At 30.3% G+C, this 19,710-nt stretch overlaps 1 protein-coding gene across 1 annotated transcript in view; it reads left to right on the forward strand.

Annotated features, from left to right (window-relative positions):
- The window catches only part of Spt-I (serine palmitoyltransferase subunit I), a 40,508-nt gene that overhangs the window by 13,044 nt on the left and 7,754 nt on the right, over window positions 1–19,710 (forward strand). The window contains 8 exon segments of the mRNA XM_067284362.1: window positions 10,647–10,751; window positions 13,021–13,115; window positions 13,768–13,861; window positions 14,808–14,880; window positions 15,022–15,154; window positions 15,603–15,732; window positions 15,842–15,931; window positions 18,237–18,344. Coding sequence (XP_067140463.1) covers window positions 10,647–10,751; window positions 13,021–13,115; window positions 13,768–13,861; window positions 14,808–14,880; window positions 15,022–15,154; window positions 15,603–15,732; window positions 15,842–15,931; window positions 18,237–18,344 — 828 coding nt within the window.

Genomic DNA, 19,710 nt, shown 5'->3' on the forward strand with positions numbered 1-19,710 from the left:
TGATTGTATAAAATTTATGCATGTAACCAAGGTTTGGGAATTGTCATTGAAATATTTAATATAGACAAAATTTTGAAATACAATTTTACAGGAAAATGTTAATGTTTGTCTAAATATTTTCCTTAAATTATATCCTGAAAAGTGTAAATATATAGGCTAATGTATTTATAGAGAAACATCATATTTTATATATAAACAAGAATCAAATTCTATAAATACATTAAATTTTTTAAAGTTTTAATTATTGTGCCTTTTTGTCCTTTTTAACTCTATTTAAAATTTATTTTGTATACTAGTACTTTCTATGTATTAACAGGACTTATTATACTGGAAATTATGGATGCAGATATTTAGTCTTACAGATTATAGGAAGTTATAAACAGCTCAACAAAGATCCAGTAAATGGTCTAATAAAATCGTTAGAAAAGGAATTAAAAAATTTAAAAATACAACAGCATGTAACAGAAGAAGACATCAACTACATAAAAAGAGAAGACAACAGAACACCGAAATTTAACATAAGGGTAAAAACACACAAAAATCCTATTAAATATAGACCTTTAATAGATGTTAAAAATTATGTGTATTATAATTTAGAAAAAAATTTAAAGGATAAATTAAATTTATTAGAAGTTTCTCAGTATAGTATAAAAAATGTGGATGACTTATTAAATAGATTAAAAAATATAACAATTAATGAAAATAAAAAGTTAATATCACTCGATGTTGTAAACACGTATCCTAGCATAACAATAGAAGATATAGAAAATTCTTTAAGAAAAATAAATACGCCAGAATGGATAATTAAATTGTGCCTAATTGTAATTAAAAATAACTGCTTTCAGTTCGATAAGAAATTCTACACCCAAACAGAAGGAATACCTATGGGTACACGTATGGGTCCAAAATTGGCCGAAATAACAATGATACAAATAGATGAAAAGATCAAAAATATAGAAGGTATTTAACTTTACAGCAGGTATGTGGATGATTGCATAATAATTTTTGGTAAAACGAAAACAAGTGAAAATATAATTATAAATAAGACCAATAAGACGAAAGAGAATATCAAATTTGAATTAGAAAAAGAAAAATAGAATAGTATAAATTACTTAGATATAACAATAGAAAGAAAAAATAATAGATTAATTTACAAGAAATATGTTAAACCAATACAAATACCCAAAATAATTAATTATAAATCTGTGATTCCGGTCAGTACGAAATATAATATATTTAAAATGTATATGAATAAAATAAGGCAAAGAACGAGCGAAATAGAAACACAAAAACAAGAAGAAGAAGAGATAATTAAAATGTTTATTTTAAACGATTACCCAAAATGTATAAATAATAAAAAATGGCTTGAGAAACTAGATAATGACAAACAACCAAAATCAATAGATAAAGAGAAAAAATTTATTAAATTAAGATAGGTTCCAAAATTATTTGAAAGAATTAAAAATGTAATTAAAAATAGAATCAACTTAATACAGGAAAAAATAAATTCAACTAAAAAACAATTGTGTTACAGAAAAGAAGAAAAATATGATATAACAGAGGAGAAAGGAATAGTGTATTCATTTGATTGTAATTGTAATCCAAAGAAAACATATATAGGAGAAACTAAAAGAAAATTAAAAATAAGATTAAGTGAACATATCGGAGCAATCAGAGGAAACTATGCAAATTCGGCAGTAGCTGACCATTGTAATACAGAAGGTTGTGCAATTGATCTAAATACGGTAAAAATCAGAAAAAAAGAAAAAGACAACTGTATGAGCATTTAAATATAATTAGGCAAACTAATAAAATGAATAACAACAATGGTAGAGAGATCCACCAATCATGGTTAAGCATTATAAAAAGGGGGGAGAAAGAGGTATAAAAGATGAGATGGGAACGTATTAGAATCAAAATTAAGTAGAAACGAATAAACAAAAAGAAGTAAGTTAATTGAAATAATAATTTTAGATAATAATTAAATTTATCGTTTTAAACTGATTTTAATGTATAAAAATTAGGAATGTGTAAAATTCTATGGTTGCTGTGGATCGTGAGTTTAGGCGGAAATGTAGAGAAGATCGGAAATACAGAAATTTGTAAGAATTTTTAAATTTATTGTCGGGAAATGTTTGTGTTTTTAACTAATTTTAGTTATAATTGTACCGAGAAATGTTTGTGTTTTTAACTAATTTTAGTTATAATTGTACCGAGAAATGTTTTTATTGTTAATTGTAGAAAGTGTCGTTTAAAGGCCTGCCGAGGAGGGACGAACAAGTCCGAAACACATGTTTAAAGTGTTTGTGTTCAGGTGAACTAAATAAAGAACATTACTTTTGATCTGCAAGACTGAATATCTGCATTCATAATTTCCAGTATAATAAGTCCTGTTAATATATAGAAAGTACTAGTATACGAAATAAATTTTAAATAGATTTTTAAAGTTTTGTTTATGCTAAAGTATGTCATAGATCAATTTTTATGGAAATATCTTTATGGGATGGAGAAGTTCTAATCTATTTGAGTTTGCTTAATGTAAATAAGTTTTTTTTACAGGAGATTAGTGTTTTTTTTAGTTACTCTATATCAACATTTTATCCACAGTAATTTATGGACCCACTTGTGATGTGTATTATCGTGCCATAATTTCTACTGTGTTTTATTACTTGAGTGAAATGCGTCGTCCATTTTTATCATTTAATAAATTTGTTTGTTTTTGATACATTGGTGTATAAAAATATGACCTGCGTGTTGTTTTTAATAAGAGAAAGTCAGTATATTATGAAAAGAAATTATTATTGAAATTGGAGTAGAAAACGACTGTAGTTTATTATCTTTCATTGCAGTATACACAAATTTTGCACACATGCCTATCATGTACTTTCTTTACAGTTTTTAATTACTGTTTCTTGATATTTGTTTCATTTCTTCCACTTATATAAAACCTTGCTCTTGATAGCTTTTGTGTGATTGAAGATATCAATATTTTAGAGCTGAATGGTTACGTATGGTGTTACCATCTGTCTGGTTTTCACCCGGACAGTCCAGGAATTGACTCACTGTCCAGATGAACTATTAATTTTGTCTGGGAATTTCGTAGAAATTGTAAAATTACGATGAAACAAAGTTCTTGCAAATATTTTTATAAATTTACACCATTTGAACAGCAAAAGACCTCACACTCACTGAAACTCATCTGCCATTTCGCCATGTCAGTCTGTTTATGCCGACGTATAACGTACAACCTTCCTCTCAACCTTTTTTTTTTCTTTGCTTGTACAGTACGTCCATACACATCTTCTATGGCGCTAAATTATCTGTTCTTTCTTTCTTAATTTAGGTTACATACGTTACTCCTACACACGTCCCTAGTCCCTAACTGTAACAGATTTAGAACTGGCATGCACGTTTTCCTTTACATTGTAAAATGAATTGCGCATGTGTCAGGAACTTCTGTTCAAACAAACCCAACCTACCGTCCGGGTTAGCGATTTTGTAATGGTGGCAATGCTAGTTACGTAACAGATTGGAGATGGTCCGAGAAACTAATTTCTTTGTAATTTGTGTGATTTTAAGAGAAACAATACGATTTTATGAGTGTGCTACACAATGTAAGACAGTTGTTTAGTTGTATGATAAGGGATTGCATCCCTGATTGTTAATTTGTGAGGAGGTATAGTGTCAAACATGCACCATGCACAGATTTTGAGAATGATTCACAGTTTCAAATTTGACGAGAAAGCATTTCAATTGTGGAACGGAGAATTCCAAGATTTAAACGATACAATTGGACTTGCACAGAGATAAATGTGAATTCATTTTTTTTCTTAATGTTCTGTAGTTCCTAGACTCGTAACGACTTTGTGTGTATTATTCTAATTAAATGAACTTAAACACCGTACTATTCTCGTTATTCGTGCCGATTATCGTGATTTTATTTTATAAAACCTTCATATTTCAACACACGTCAAAATTAACAATGCAAATATGTTAATTTAAACCATAATTTTGGATTATGTTTCAAATTAATCTTATTATGTAGTTAGTAATTTGAAAGATTATGAAATAAGATTTATTTTAAATCTATAGAATTTTATATAATTAAAAGTGTATCATTATACATAAATTTCATTTATATGTGAATTTTTTGAATAAACAATTATTATTAATCTGTAATAATAATTATAATGGAATGTATGTAAATATATCCATAAATTTTAATATATTTTTCTTGGGAATAATAACTTATGTAAGTTAAAACTATGTTATAAATATTCATTGCATCTTCTGATATTAACTCTTCAAATAATATCCTCTCAAGGACAATAGATATGAAATAATTCTAATCTAATTTGTTTTATCAGCATGAAACTGCAGTTTTGTTTCATAAGTAGAAGAAACTATTTCAATTCTTTGATTGATAAATATAAAATATCTTCTTAATTAAATTCTCGGATTCTTTTTACTAAGTATCAATTAATTGTGAGATTGTTTTAACTTAAAATGCAGTATTTTTGGAGGATAATGGTACAGCTTTTAGCCTTTCTGCCATTATTTTATCATTTAACCTCAATTCTACTTCAATATACACTTCGAAATTAAAAATATTTTAATTATGTATAATTCTTTTTGTCTTTCTTATGAATCTTTCCTCTCGTTTGGGTCTCGCTTTATGTTTAAGAATTGTTATGCCGTGTTTTTCCCTCCCCGTGCGTAGTAATTACTAATCATAGTCCATGATGATGATGATTAATCAGTTCTCTATACATTTAGACTAATTCTGTAATTTAATTAATAATTAGCTGAACTGTAGCCAAAGAAATAATCGGGGTTTTAGTTATATTTTGACTATAATTTATAAGATTAATTTATAATTATGATATCTAACTTCATTAAAAAAATCTTAAGCATCTTACCTATACGATAATAATAATAAAACTTTAAAATGGCTACAATAATAATTACGAAATTAAATAAGTTTGATTAAAATTTGAATGCGCTCGACTTTCGGAGGCCAGTAAAATTCTCGTTAAATTTTAATCTCGTTTGATTCAATAGCTGTCAGTTGACATGCGTGCAAGCAAGCTTTCAGTTTAAGAAGAAATGTCTCATCGCGCTATGTTTTTATATAAGGACAATAGTAAAACTGGAGAGTGAAATTAGAGTTTATAGAATGTGAAAACATTCTCAGTGGCATAGTGAACATAATTGGCACCCGACACTTTATTGGTGCCCCTCTCCCCTCTCCAGAAACACATATAGTTTGTCTTGGAGACCATTTGGGTGCCACTCGCAGAGGGTGCCCAGTTTGTGATACACCCCCTTGCACCCCCCTCGCTACGCAACTGAACATTCTATAAACTCTAGTTGTATTTTAAATACAGTATTATATTTCTGTAATTCGTAAATTGTTAGGAGAGTTTCAATGATTATAGGCACAAATAATAATCGTAAAATTAAATTCAGAGAAAAGTTGTAGCTAGTTACTCATTAAAAGAAAAAAATTATTTTTTATAGCAAATTTATTGTCGTTCATTGATAAAATTTAAAAAAATTTAATGAACTCAATTGTATGTCTTGGTTTTATCTAATGGTGATTTGATGCTGTTTTATTTTTTAATTAAAACACTATATTAATGGAGCATAGTCGTGAGTCTGTTCTTTTCATTATATCTTAGAGTTCTGTTATAAGTTATCTTAAAAATAAATGTTTTTGTGACGAATATTGTGTCGTTTTTGAGTTATTTACTGTTAAAATTACTATAACTGATAGTTAGATAATGTGTAAAATTTTATCGTGGCCATATTACAAGAAACCATTTAATTGAGGTTGAGACAATATACAAGAAAATTAAAAATTGGCAACGTTCGGCTCGATCCACAATATAGAGCTTCTTACCGTCTGGTCGGATACAACCTATTCAGACAAAGTGCATTGACAAAGCCAAAACTGAGATGACGTTACAAATCGAAACTGTCCGTGCTTTTCCAGCAGAGAACTTTATTCAATAAACAATGGTTTTTGGCTTTTCAGAATAAATTTCTCTGCTGGATGTTTTTGATCTGTAAGTTCCTATTCAGATATTTAGTCCAGTTACACTGTTCTGTTTGCTCTCATAGATTACTCTTCAGATATTTGATTAGTTTGTAATCACGAATACTCCAGCTTGTATGAAATCAACATTTCTCTATTTATTATTATTCTGAGCACTATCAAAAATTAAGATTAGCCCGATAGTTTGTGTTCTATGTTTGTTAGTAACAATCTTACGTAACTCAGAAAAGAACTGTATTCGGCAGCATAAGAATGGCTCTGACTAAGTTTTCTCTTACACTACCAAAAAAAAATGTTTTAATGTATATAAATGCATATAGATAAAAGTTTAATGTAAAAATGTCAATTGTATGTAACCCACACTACTGGCTGTTAATTTTTGACTGGCGTTAAGACGTAACGACTGCATTACTGGTACATCTTGCTACAATAAAATATTCTTTTCAATAACTCTCCTGACCGAGACTTGAGGATTACTTATTGTAAATATTTATTTAATTAGGTTTCCGTTACTGGTTTTTTTTGTAGACTTTAAAGAATTAAAAGCTAGTGGCTTTCTTTCTTCAGTAACACATCACACAAGGAACAGTTGATTTATGTATATTTTATTAAAGGAAATGCATTTTCGGTCTTATTGGACCCCTCTTCAGTCCTTAGAATGGTTGATTGTTGGTTACGATTGACATTAGAGAGTATGTTGGGTAATTGACTTGGTAACCAGTCTACTAGGGTTGCTGCAGAGTTCGGATCATGTTTGAATATGTGGTAGTGTTTGTACCTTTAATGTAAATATTTATGTTGTAACAATTGACAAATATTTGATCAGACTACCGACAGAGCATGGCCAAACTGCGAATAGCTTTGTAACGTGAAAGGAACCTTAATGGTTATGAGTTTATAGTAATGAAGATGCTTTATGAAATATTGTACAAAGATTTTGATACTTAAATAACCCAAAAACCATATTTTAAATTATTCCTTTGTCTGTAATCCTAAGCTAGTAGGCTTGAAAATTTCAGTCAACATTTCCAACATCCAAAAGTTTGTGATGATTAAACAATTTTTATTAACTAATTTTATTATTGCACGTGCATTTCAGAACAATGTAAAATTTTGATCCCTCTTCGGCACTAGGACTGTACAAAACAATGTTCTACTTATTATCATAAAGTATCTATGAATAATTGCATAATTACAGTTTAAAAACTAACCCAAATTTAACATCAAATGAATAAAGATTATGTAGAATCTCTAATAATTTAACACGTGTGACATTCCACAGTATCCAATCTTGACATGTTAGAACTAAACAAATTGATATTTGACTCGTTATTGTAAAAAATTACAAGAAATAATTAAAAATTTATATGATTACTTATGTAAATTATTTAACTTACAAGTGAATTTTAAAAATTACAAAGATTTATTTAAACATTAAGTTATATGGACACCACAACCACATTACTATATCGTGACGTGCCTTATCCTATTACTTTTACGTCACTCCCTCTTATATCGTACCAAATGTTATTAATTTGTATACCTTTTGAGGTGTTAATGATTCTCTTGCTTTTCAAATGTTTTTTTAATTTGTATGTTCTTTAAATTTACCTTTATATGTATCCGTTTCATTATGTAATACCCTGTTTCCTCGAAAATAAGACAGTGTCCTATATTAATCTTTGCTCCCAAAGATGTGCTAGGTCTTATTTTCAGGGGCTGTCTTATTTTTTGTATGGTATGGCAGCTTCCAGCCACCAGGAGGAGCTTACCACAGCACACTTGTACAGCACAGCAGGGACAGCGTATGGTATGGCGGCAGACGACAGGCCTCTTGATGCCTTGCCTGCACATTTACAAGTGACGGTTGCGGAAGGGAACATCAGGATTGGCGGTAGGTGACAGTCTTCATGTCCTGCATGCAGCTGCTCTGCAATGGAAGACGAATGTAGGGGATAACGGTGGCAGGCTAAAAAGAATCACAGCTGCATGCTTCCTAACAAAAACTTTGCTGGGCCTTACTTTCTGGGGAGGCCTTATATTTATCAATTCAGCAAAACCTCTACTAGGTCTTATTTTCAAGGAAACATGGTATGTTAATCTTATTTTTATTAATTTCACATTTGTTAGAATTGAGTGTTTATACAGTGGAGATTGGATATGTGTTAACCGAATTGCAGTGTTCTCTGATTCTTTTATTGAATACGGGATCTGTTTCCTTTTCATCAACATTTTTCTTAAATCTTTTATTCTGAAGGACAAGTAAAATGTCTGAAAAAATACAATGGATTACTAAGTTATGTCGGCCTAATTTTGTAAACCTATGTGGGTATTACTATACCAACATTTGGGATGTACTGGGCCATTTGTAAAGTAATAAATCTAAAAACATATTTTGAATACATATGGAAATGTAATTAATTAAATTGGAAGTAAACTATTAAAAGTGGATTGCCATTGAACAAAGTTTTTTAATCTTTGTTAGATGGTCTGCAGGCATGCTTAAATTGTCTCGTCATTGCGGATTACAGGTTGAGAAGCACTGACCTAAGTAGTAATTAGAGTTTACATATGTACAGTACAGTACACTCCAATCTATATACTACTACTACTACTACTACTACTACTACTTTCTGTAAATTAATTATAGTTGTAGAATTACTATTACTAATCAAATAATTTAAAAAGCCAATGGGATCGGTAAAATTTTCAATTCTAAAAAACTTTAAGTTAAAAACCAAGTAGAAAAAACTACTCTTTAAAATCCGACTTCGAGTGAGTTAAGAAAACAAATAAACAGAAACGAAAAGATGCTATACTTTTTTCATAATTTTATTGGTTCTATTCCCCAAATGCATTTCGCCAAGCCTCATCAGTGGGTAGTTGAGTTTTGGTAACCTCCGTTCCTTTTATGCTGGATGATGTTTTCCCAGCATGCATCTATCTGCATACCGTCATTCAGATTGATTAAATTTGCATATTCTTTTATACAAAAATGTTCTATTATTCTACGTTTTAAACAATCTTCTTCTTTATAAAGTATTTTTATATTATTTCTGTCTGTTACAAAAATTATTTTTATAATGTAGGTACCACGGCGATTCTTCTCTTTTTAATCTTATTGCTGCCTCGTGCTCTTTTAGACGTACTTCTAACTTCCTTCCGGTTTCTCCGACGTAAGACTTCGTTTGTGGACAAGTACAAGATAATTTATAAATTACACCTGCAACATCAAGTTTGTTTAACATTAATGTTATAGCATCTTTTCGTTTCTGTTTATTTGTTTTCTTAACTCACTCGAAGTCGGATTTTAAAGAGTAGTTTTTTCTACTTGGTTTTTAACTTAAAGTTTTTTAGAATTAAGAATTACTATTGTTATTTTGCATAATTTTAAAAATTACGGCTGTACTGCAGATTACCACCTATGGAATTTCGGGACTTTGAGTATATTTCTGAACTGAGGGGACCGAGATGAGTTCAACGATACCCTACTTTTGGACCAGAGACGAAAAATAAGAAAGTTATAATATTTACGATTTCTTGCCTTTCACAGTGCATTCCGTGCCATTTCAGATTTTTCCGCCACCTAGCAGTGAAGGTCATCTCCCGGAGGGATAGGTTAGGTTTGTTGGACAAGTTGCGATAACGGCACGTAGTACTAGCCAACCGTGAGCGACAGCGAGCTTGTCGGCAGTTGAGGGGTCGTAGGCCCCGAGATCGAGAAGCGTGAGGGTATGCGAAAACGACTTAACTCCAACTGCAGACGATTAGTGTGTTCGTGGATCAACATCTGCCTCTGTTGAAGGTATATATGGCCAACTTGCCGGACTGCCTGTTAAACATGCGATAGGCTTAGCGGAGAGAGCGACACAACTCCCAATCATCGTGCAATTGCCGGAAAAAAGTATGGTAACTTTTTTATTTTTAGTCTCCAGTCCAAAAGTAGGGTATCGTTGAACTCGTCTCGGCCCCCTCAGTTCAGAAATATACTCAAAGTCCCAAAATTCCATAGGTGGTAATCTATAGTATCCCCAAAATTACTATTCAAAGATATGAGACCAAACATGAATTATATTTTAGCAAAAACTTTGTATTTTTTTTTTTTTTTTTCAGTTATTTTTTTTATATACAGAATTGTACAATACTTTTTTTGTTTTGTATATGTTGTTCTACATTATATCTACTTCTTAAACATTGCTCATACTATTTTTTGAAATTTATTTTTTTTTTATAATCATTTACTACAAATATTTTATCTAAGTGCAAATAATAGAATTATGGTATCCCTTATTCACACAAAAAAGTGTAATAGTCCAGAAGCATTTAAAATATAATCTATTGTTGGAGAAATTAAATGTTTCAGAATTTCTGGTAAGTTTTAAGATTAAAATCTCTGATTATAACAAGTGTAAGCGTAATTACGAGGTAAAGAAATAGAAAAAATATAAATAGAAACAATAAACACATTTGTATTTGATATTGTTTTTAATATGTTTAAATCTTATAATGATGATAACAGTTATAAAATGATAATAAATCATTATAATTATTTTATAAATATAATTTTTTATTATTATTTTTTTTTTAGGCTCCCGGTTATCATTTGGCACTAGAATTATTTTTAATCTTATGGCTGCTTTGGTTATTACTTCATAAAAGCTATCAGCCCGACAATACCGAGCTTACTGCAGAGGTTAGTTACTTTAAACTTGTGTATGTCTGTGTTTTATTGTTGTCAAACGTCGTAAATATTTCATTGTAATTTCTCATAATAATCAAAATATACCACTGAATTTTTAATCAAGATCTAATATGGCTAATTACTTATAAAAAATATTAAACAATTTGGACTAAAGATATATTTGGTTAGGATATCGTTTTTTATTAAATTCAATAATTAGAAATAAAGAATTTTTTGTGATTTATGAACAGAATTTGAACACCTTCGGCTTATTTTCTATACATAAACATAGAGCTGATTTACATATTGCATTTTTAAAACCCAGGTATAAACAATTTGCAATGTCATATTAATAGTTTTTCAACAGTTTAAAAAGATCAACATATTTCATTCATATATAATAAAATGTTTTTTTGAGTGAATTCAATAAGTAAAATGTATGTCAGCAGATTTCTTTTCCATATCTCGCTAACACTGGAAGACAAAGAATAGGATGATTCTTTGTAGGAAATATCGTATACCGTATTTTACGAACTATAAGACGCTACAGACTATAAGACGCACCTTAATTTTTAAGCAATTTAAAAAAAAAAAAATACCTATAAGACGCTATGGACTATAAGACGCATTTGAATTTTGGAGGCAATTTTTCAAAGAAAAAAGTGCGTCTTATAGTCCGTAAAATACGGTAATAATTAATGAGAAATGGCAGCTTTTGATGAAGATGGTCTAAATATTAAAGATGCTGTTTTTTTTTTTTTTTTTTTTTTGCATGAGAGAGGACATATGGATTAAAGACACATTTTTATATGTATTGTCTGTAAGAGAAATATATTTTCTTTATTGTATTTCGTCGTCCTGGCTTTTTTAAAAATTGTAAATTATTTTTTAATTGTGCTGCCGCTGCAAGAGGGAAGAATTGGACTATTTTACATTGGGAGGCGGAAGAGAAGCCTCGAATAAAAGGTTGACTCCGCCGTGGAATTGTCTTATCCCTCAGCTGTGTGAGAAAGGACGTATGGATTAAAGACACATTTTTATATGTATTGTCTGTAAGAGAAATATATTTTCTTTATTGTATTAAAGATGCTAGTTGATAGCTGTTTTAAATTGCAATGCAGCTCAATATACCAGAATGTAAGAGCCTGAGATACTTGAAAATAGGTCTACAGCCTCTAATTCACTTCTTTAAAAAGATAACATCTACAATAGTCAAGTGTATTGAAAGGAAGGTTGAGGAAAATATGCATATAATGCTGTAAACTAATTTCTATTTATGCTAATTCTAACATCATTAATTTAAGAAAAAAATTAAGAATTACAGAATGTGTTTGATGGGATATGTCAGATGATTGACTGACCTGTAGAAGCTTTGTGCCTTTGAATGTCTTGTAGAATTGGCCGGCAACACAAGGTATTAGTCTTTTTGGCAGTATGACAAAGAGCTCTGTTGTCTGTGAACGGAGTGAATGTTTTGTCCGTCATCCCAGAGGAGAATATTGAATGAAGACCCTTCTCCAATATGATGTTATTTTTCGGAGTTCACATTGCCTCATGCATTTTCTAACGTTCAGGGTATATATTTACTTATGGGTTGTCTCTGTACATATATGATATTTATATATGTTGTTATATTTTTATTTCTTTCTATTGGGTTAAATGATACAAAAATCAGATTTCTTAAAATGTATCTTCTGTAATCTCCCAGAATGTGGATGAAATTGCCGCATGTTTTACAGTTATTGGACTTTTTAAACTATATTTTACAGTATCTAAGCTTGGAATGTACAGAAGGTTTATCTTCAGATAAAAAGAAAGTCAAAGCAATTACATTCAAATGGAAAAGAAATTAGAGAGTATGACATTGCCAAAGAATACAGAATACTGCCGAACATCAAAAACCTACAGAAAAAACTATCCATAGTTTACTTTTCAGCTAAACTATAACTCAAATTTTTTAATAATTAAAGAGAAATCCATAAAATTTTGGAGTGTCAGTCAAAATGATTTGATTGATTGCATTTTAATTTTTTATACAGGCAAAGTCACTAAGATGATAATTACCACCCCATGATACAACAAATAATAAACAAATCCTGTTGAAATATATACTGAAATTAACAAATATAAAAAAAATAAACAAGTAAATTTATGAATTTTTTAATATATTAACTATCTTCTTAATAATATAATTGTGATAAAAATGTTTCTTTTATTGCTAACTTTTGGGTATTGAAAATTTATAGATTATTAGTAAAATAGCTTTGTTTACGAAATTTAGGAGAAAGAATCGCTGATAAGTGAATGGACGCCTGAAGCGTTGGTACCGAAAACACCCGAAGATCACTACGCTTTAAAACCTCGAATTGTGAAAGGGTAAACTTGTACTTTGCTATTACTAATTGTTAATGTTATTAAACCAATTGTTAATTACTACTGTATTACTAATTGTTTTTTTTTTTTTAATCTTATCAAATATTTTCATTGAGTTATGATATAGTAGGTTATTTTAATTTATGACTATTGTTTTATCTGCATAAAATATATTATTACTGAATAAGTTAAACAATAGAAATCACGGTATTGTTTGGGATAAATAAGAAATCTTCATAAAAGGACTTTGTTTCTTTTTATTTGAAGAAAATAATATAAAATTAAAAATAACTGACTTTAGTATTACTGGATCACAATATACAAAGGTGAATAACCGGTGTATAGAAATGATAGATGAATATTTAGTTTTTATAATTGAAATAAAGAAATATTAATTTCATATATATATATTTTTGATAAATTTATGCCTGCTTATGAATCGAAGATTAATTCATATTAATCTTTGATTTATAAGAAAGCTCTTATTTACTAATATATGTTAAATAAGTACCCAGTAAAAAAGACAAAAACAAATATTTCTTTTTATTTAACTACCCTTCTATATATATTAAAACAGTATTCCCTTTTAATTGACAAACTGTATATAGACATAAACATCTGCTACAAATTAATGATTTATAAAATATAATTTCAGAAAATTGGGTAAAAATGTTATGGTCGACGGAAAGATTTGCTTGAATGCAGCCACTCACAATTATTTAGGATTCGTGGAAAATCCAGAACTCGAGGTAAAGAACTTTCTCTATTTCTGAAATTTATAAAACTTTGTTAATTACAATGCTATTATCTATGAAACAAGCATTCAGTTAGTATACTTCTTTCTTTTATGACTTAATTGAAAATGTCGTTAAGCAAGCTGCCTTAAACCAGACTCTAATTTATCATATGTTTGTTGTTGTAAAGTGAAGTTCTGTTAATGGAAATAAAGTTTAAATTGTATATACAACAGTAAAGTAATGAAAAAGTGATATTCATAAAATGGGAGTCATAAATATGGATGCTGTGGTATGGGAATTTTCTTAAATACTGTTTTATTAAATTCTAAATAAAACCTTCACTAAAATAATCAAATTTTAAGTAGTTGAGTCAAATTTTTAACAATCTTTCTATATTACTGATAACTGACATTAATCTTCTGACGGCCAGATGGTCAGGCAGTTAGGATGGCAGCCTACTGCTCTGGGGACCTGGGTTTGAATCCGGATGGGTTGAGAAAGCCAAGAGATGTTTTTGGGATGGTCCAACCAGATATGTCGGGACCCATTCCCTGTCGGCCAGCCATCCTATCGTGGGCCTGGTCGAACCCATAATGGGCATGCTAAAAAAAAGGCCCTCTTAGTACTCGTGGGGCTGAAAAAGTTAAAAAGGGGTGGGACGTTAATCTTCCTGTATTACTAATTAAATAATTCAGAACTTAAATGTAGAAAACTCTTATAAAGATAATTTAGAGCAATATTTGAATCTGCAACTCTGATTTAACATAGAAGTTATTAACGGTGCTATTATAAAATTCTCAAACCCAGTGAGAGATTATCTTAATAATTAAGTAACTGCTAAATCATAAAAGTCAATAAATTTTAATAGTAACAATTGTCTCGTTTTGAATTTTTATTTAATAAATAAATGAAAATTTTGTAGAAAGTATCCAAAATAATAATTTAAAAATAACTACAGAAAGAAGCGATCATCGGGTTAAGGAAGTACGGCGTCGGCTCTTGCGGACCAAGGGGATTTTTTGGAACTGTCGGTAAGATATATTTTATACTCCATTGAAGTCAAGTAAAAAATGTTACTTAAAAGCCAGTTACTGCAAAGATTCCACAAAATATTTTATTAGTGAAATAGAATTTTGTATAAATAATGTCTTGATATTTTCTTTTTTCTATAGATATACATTTAGATTTAGAACAAGCTCTGGCCGATTTTATGGGGGTAGAAGAGTCTGTATTATATTCGTACGGTTTTGCCGCCATATCAAGTGCAATTCCTGCTTATTCTAAGCAGGGTGACATAATTTTCTGGTGAGTAAAGTTTTTCTAAAGATAATTAATTTTTATTAGTGTGTGTGTGTGTGTGTGTGTGTGTAAGGTAAAAATGATATTGCTAATAATAACAATCTGACATTTTGAGTTTTTGCAAATCATAGACATAAAATAAGAATTTGGAATTTAAATTCTGTATTTGCATATTAAAGATTTTAACTAGTACTTAATTAGTAAATAAACACAAATTTAGAATCATCATGTGATTTTTTTTGTGAGAAAAGAATTGCGAGGACTCGAAATTTGTGTTTGACTTGTAATTATATTTAAAAGTGTGCACCTTGTCCAAAAATTTTGCCGGCGTTTGTTTTCTAATTATGTATAATTTTTAATGTCTGCTCTACAAGAAATTTTTAAATTTAATATATTAGATTTGTTCGGATTTATTACAAAAACATTAAATTATCACGACTCGTGTAATTTACAGCGACGAAGGAGTCAGTTTTGCCATCCAAAAGGGTCTGGTTGCTTCTCGCAGTCAGATCAGATTTTTCAAGCACAATGACATGGAAGATTTGGAAAGATTGTTTATGGAACAAGTCGAATTGGATCACAAAGTGAGTGGTGAAAAACTTAATCAAAAATAGCAAATACAAAAAACAAGTAAAGAAGATCAGTTTGATTTTTCATTTGGTTTTGGTGTTAAAGTTTTAATTGACTTTTCAGAATCCTCGAAAAGCCAAAGTTACTTTAAAATTTCTTGTTGTTGAAGGACTCTACATGAATCACGGAGATATCTGTCCTCTACCAAAGCTGGTAATGTTTTACTGTTTAAAATTAATTTCTTGCAACAATTACGTGTTATATTTATATCTTCATTTAATTTGCCATATAAGAAACCTAGACGTAAAAATTAATGCCGGGTCTGTGCCTTTTTAAGAATATCGAGCTGTCCCGAGCAATTTTTGGTTAAGATTTAATAGTTAATTGGAATAAAATTCAAACTTCTAAAGGATCAAAAGATTCATTATAGGCATTTCCTAACTGATATTTGTATTGATAAGTGTTATCAGATGTAAAAAGAAACATTGTCTAGTAAAGAGAATGTTATACAAGGTTACAAAAAGTTCCCAGAAAATGTAAATAGACAGCAAATTGAATTAAGTACTTTAGTTTTACTTTCTTGGCTGTTATATATAATTGAGGGAAAGTATGGCAATCTGGCAAAAAAATCACCTCCCGGATTTTTACGTTTTTGGGCTTGGGACCTTGAAACAGAGAAGTGCAAAAGAATTTAGGGGTAATTTCTGGATGTATTGATGTTAGTTTATAAGACCCACCCTACCCTCAAAGTTAAGCTTTTTGTCATTTTATAATAATTAAAAATATAAAAAGTATTTAATAATAAATTATCGTAACGCATGGCGCCACACAGTTTTAAATGTTGCCGGGAAAGTTAAGCAACTCTTGCTGGATTTTTTCAACGTGTGTTCCACTTAAGTTAAAACATTTTTCCATACGGTGTCGCTACTCTTTGATTATAGTCTTGCACTACAAAACATTTTACTTGATCTATAGACTGCCAGCAAATGCTTTTAATGTTTTTTTTTTTTTTAAATTTGGGAATAAAAAAAATTCAGCGAGTTGCATAACTTTCCCAACTATTATGAGATCTTATTTAGAAAATAACTTTTATAATTTTAATTACAATATATCTTAACAGATAGCACGTGGCACCCCCCACAATTTTATTATGCAATTTTTTTTTTTAATAAAAATTTTTTTATGTTTAATTATAATCTCTCTACACGCCGGAATTTGTAATAATTAAATAAATTCCTCTAACCTTTTAACCGGTGTCGATCTATTTTTAGAATCACAAACGTTTTCACAGCCCCTCCTGGGCTCTTCTTCAGGCTTCGTTGTATAGGCCGTTCAAATTGAATATTTATTCAAATGTTAATGGCCTATACGACGAAGCCTGAAGAAGAGCCCAGGAGGGGCTGTGAAAACGTTTGTGATTTTAAAAATAGATCGACACCGGTTAAAAGGTTAGAGGAATTTATTTAATTATGTTTAATTATTATAAAATGGCAGAAAGCTTAATTTTGAGGATACAGATGAGTTTTATAAAAAATTATGAATGTTAATACCAAGTGAAATTGTCATTAAATCTGACCTTACTGGAGATACCCACAATTTCCTTTATTTCCCCCACCCCCTTGATCTTTAACCACCAAAACTTAATAGCATCAAAGGCTCTCATATACAAGTTACCATACCAAATTTTGTTTCTTAATCTTTACCCCATCTTGAGATATTAAGTGAAATAGACATGTGTTCATGCATACATGCACACTCACATCCATGGAATTATTTTGCTTTGTTTTTACTTTTTTGGATTCAGGAGGTCTTGTGTCAAATTTGACCCTTTAAATTTGACACAATTCCAGTACTTTCTCTGTTATGTATACATAACGGTTGGAAAAGTAAAAATGTCTGATGGGGATACACAGAATACCTGATAAAACAAGTCTTGATAAGTTAATGCTCGCATTAATTAATTACAAATACAGCATTCTGTTTACAAATAATAACCACTTTCTGGAAACTTTTTGGAAGTCCCACGTATAAGAGACAACTTACGAGAAGAAAAATTCTTGTCGCGGATAACTCTTCTAGTTAATGTTTGGCAATTAAGTTTGTTACAGTTGTGCCATTTGTTATAAGACTGATGGACATTGTACTATTCAATTACTCGAAATAAACTTTCGAGAATGATGGGACTTTATACTGTTCTGTACAAATAGCATAATGTAACATTGTCTAGTCTCTCTTTATGAGTCAGTACACCAGGCTAAAGAATGTCAAACTGTCGTCCCAAACACTAGAATAATTTATAAATATCATATAAACTATTATGTAATAATTAGCTTAAGAATTTTATGTAAACATTTTGCTTTTTATTATTATTCCTTTCTGTATTTAATGTTTAAGTAAATCTAAAAAATAGAATTGTAAACATTTTAAACCACATGCAATGTTGTAACAATAAATTAATTTGTTCCTTGTGTTTTTGAAATTTGGTTTTGAATTTAAAATTGTCATTTTTTTTTTCCAGATTGAGTTGAAATCAAAGTACAAAGTTCGATTATTCATTGATGAAAGTTGTTCTTTTGGAGTCCTGGGAAAGAATGGAAGAGGCGTGACGGAACATTTTGGCATTCCGGTGAGATTGTTTTTTTTCATATTATAATAATTAAGGTACAGACAGAAATTGAAAATAACTTTAATTTTATGAAGTAATACTTACATATCAATATCCTTTTTAAAAAACATGTGTTTTAATTCTCTTACATTCTTTGATGGAATTGCACCAGGATATACGTTCTGTAGAAATATTTTTCCATTATAACTGTTAGTTTGTAACAGTATTGTGACAATGTGCGAAGCGCCCCCTGTGCTTTGGCACCACGGGACCGAAGGGTCGACATTGCGTTGGCAACGACTGCAATGACTAATTTGTCAGGACTGACATTACCGTGTCTTCTAGGTAGACACAGAAACCTAAGTGGTTGCTAAATTCGTATTTTCTCTGCGTGAGCAGTCGCATTGTAGGCTACCGGATTCAGAATGGAGGCAGAAGTAGAGAACTCGGGAAGGAGTATGCTCCACTATTTATCGCAAATTAAAATATCTGTTTATTATACAAAATCAACAATTTACAGGTTGTATAAAAGGACCTTACTAATAGAAATTGGACATAGGTTAGAATATGTGGCTCTTAACCACAAGAGAGAGTTTACATTAATTTTGCGCGAGGATAAGCACCTTTCTGACGTAGAAGTCCAGGCAATGTTAAGTTCTTTAGAGTTCGTTTGTTCGGTGTTTCACACAGTTCCCTTAGGCTTTTGGTAGGATAGTTCGGTAGAATGGCGGTTCAACGATCGGCGATGACGGCGACGAAGATGAGCAGGATACCCACACACGATCAAGGACAGCTGGAGGACCTGCTCGATTCATCGACTCCTCCTTTTTATTAGGGGAGCTCTCCTGGGTTCTTTCCATAGCCTTTTTTTTCAATGTTTTACAGTAATTATCCAATAGATGAATTTCTGCCGGAGGTTCTGGGTGACACACACGAGGAAGCTGTGTCATCTCCGAAAGGAAGTGAATCTGCCGAAAAATATGTTCCTCTCTTCTTGGTGTCTGTTTTCACCTGATTTTGTAAAATTATTACATGTACAAAATTAATACATTTATTAAAATTATACAATTAGTTTATAACTCATGCAAAATTTACACAGACGGATCAGATCGGGACTGTCACAGTATTAATTACTGTTACAATTTGTAACTGTAAATTTAGAAATCTGTTCTGTAATCTTCGTTTCTTATCAGGGATGCATATTTGTATATCTTTGTCTATTTGGAAAACATGTTTGACGACTCCTTCATTAAGTCTGGTCCTTCGTCACACTTAGATTGTACAAATTATATACGTAGGAAATACTAGTTATTCAATTTTCTAGGAGTAATGTATTTTCTTGATCTGATAGGAGGGCACAAATCCCTCTTTCTCCCAACTTTCCCTT

Source organism: Centruroides vittatus, unplaced genomic scaffold, assembly GCF_030686945.1.
Source record: "Centruroides vittatus isolate TY-2023 unplaced genomic scaffold, ASM3068694v2 scaffold_1172, whole genome shotgun sequence".
Classification (NCBI taxonomy): domain Eukaryota; kingdom Metazoa; phylum Arthropoda; class Arachnida; order Scorpiones; family Buthidae; genus Centruroides; species Centruroides vittatus.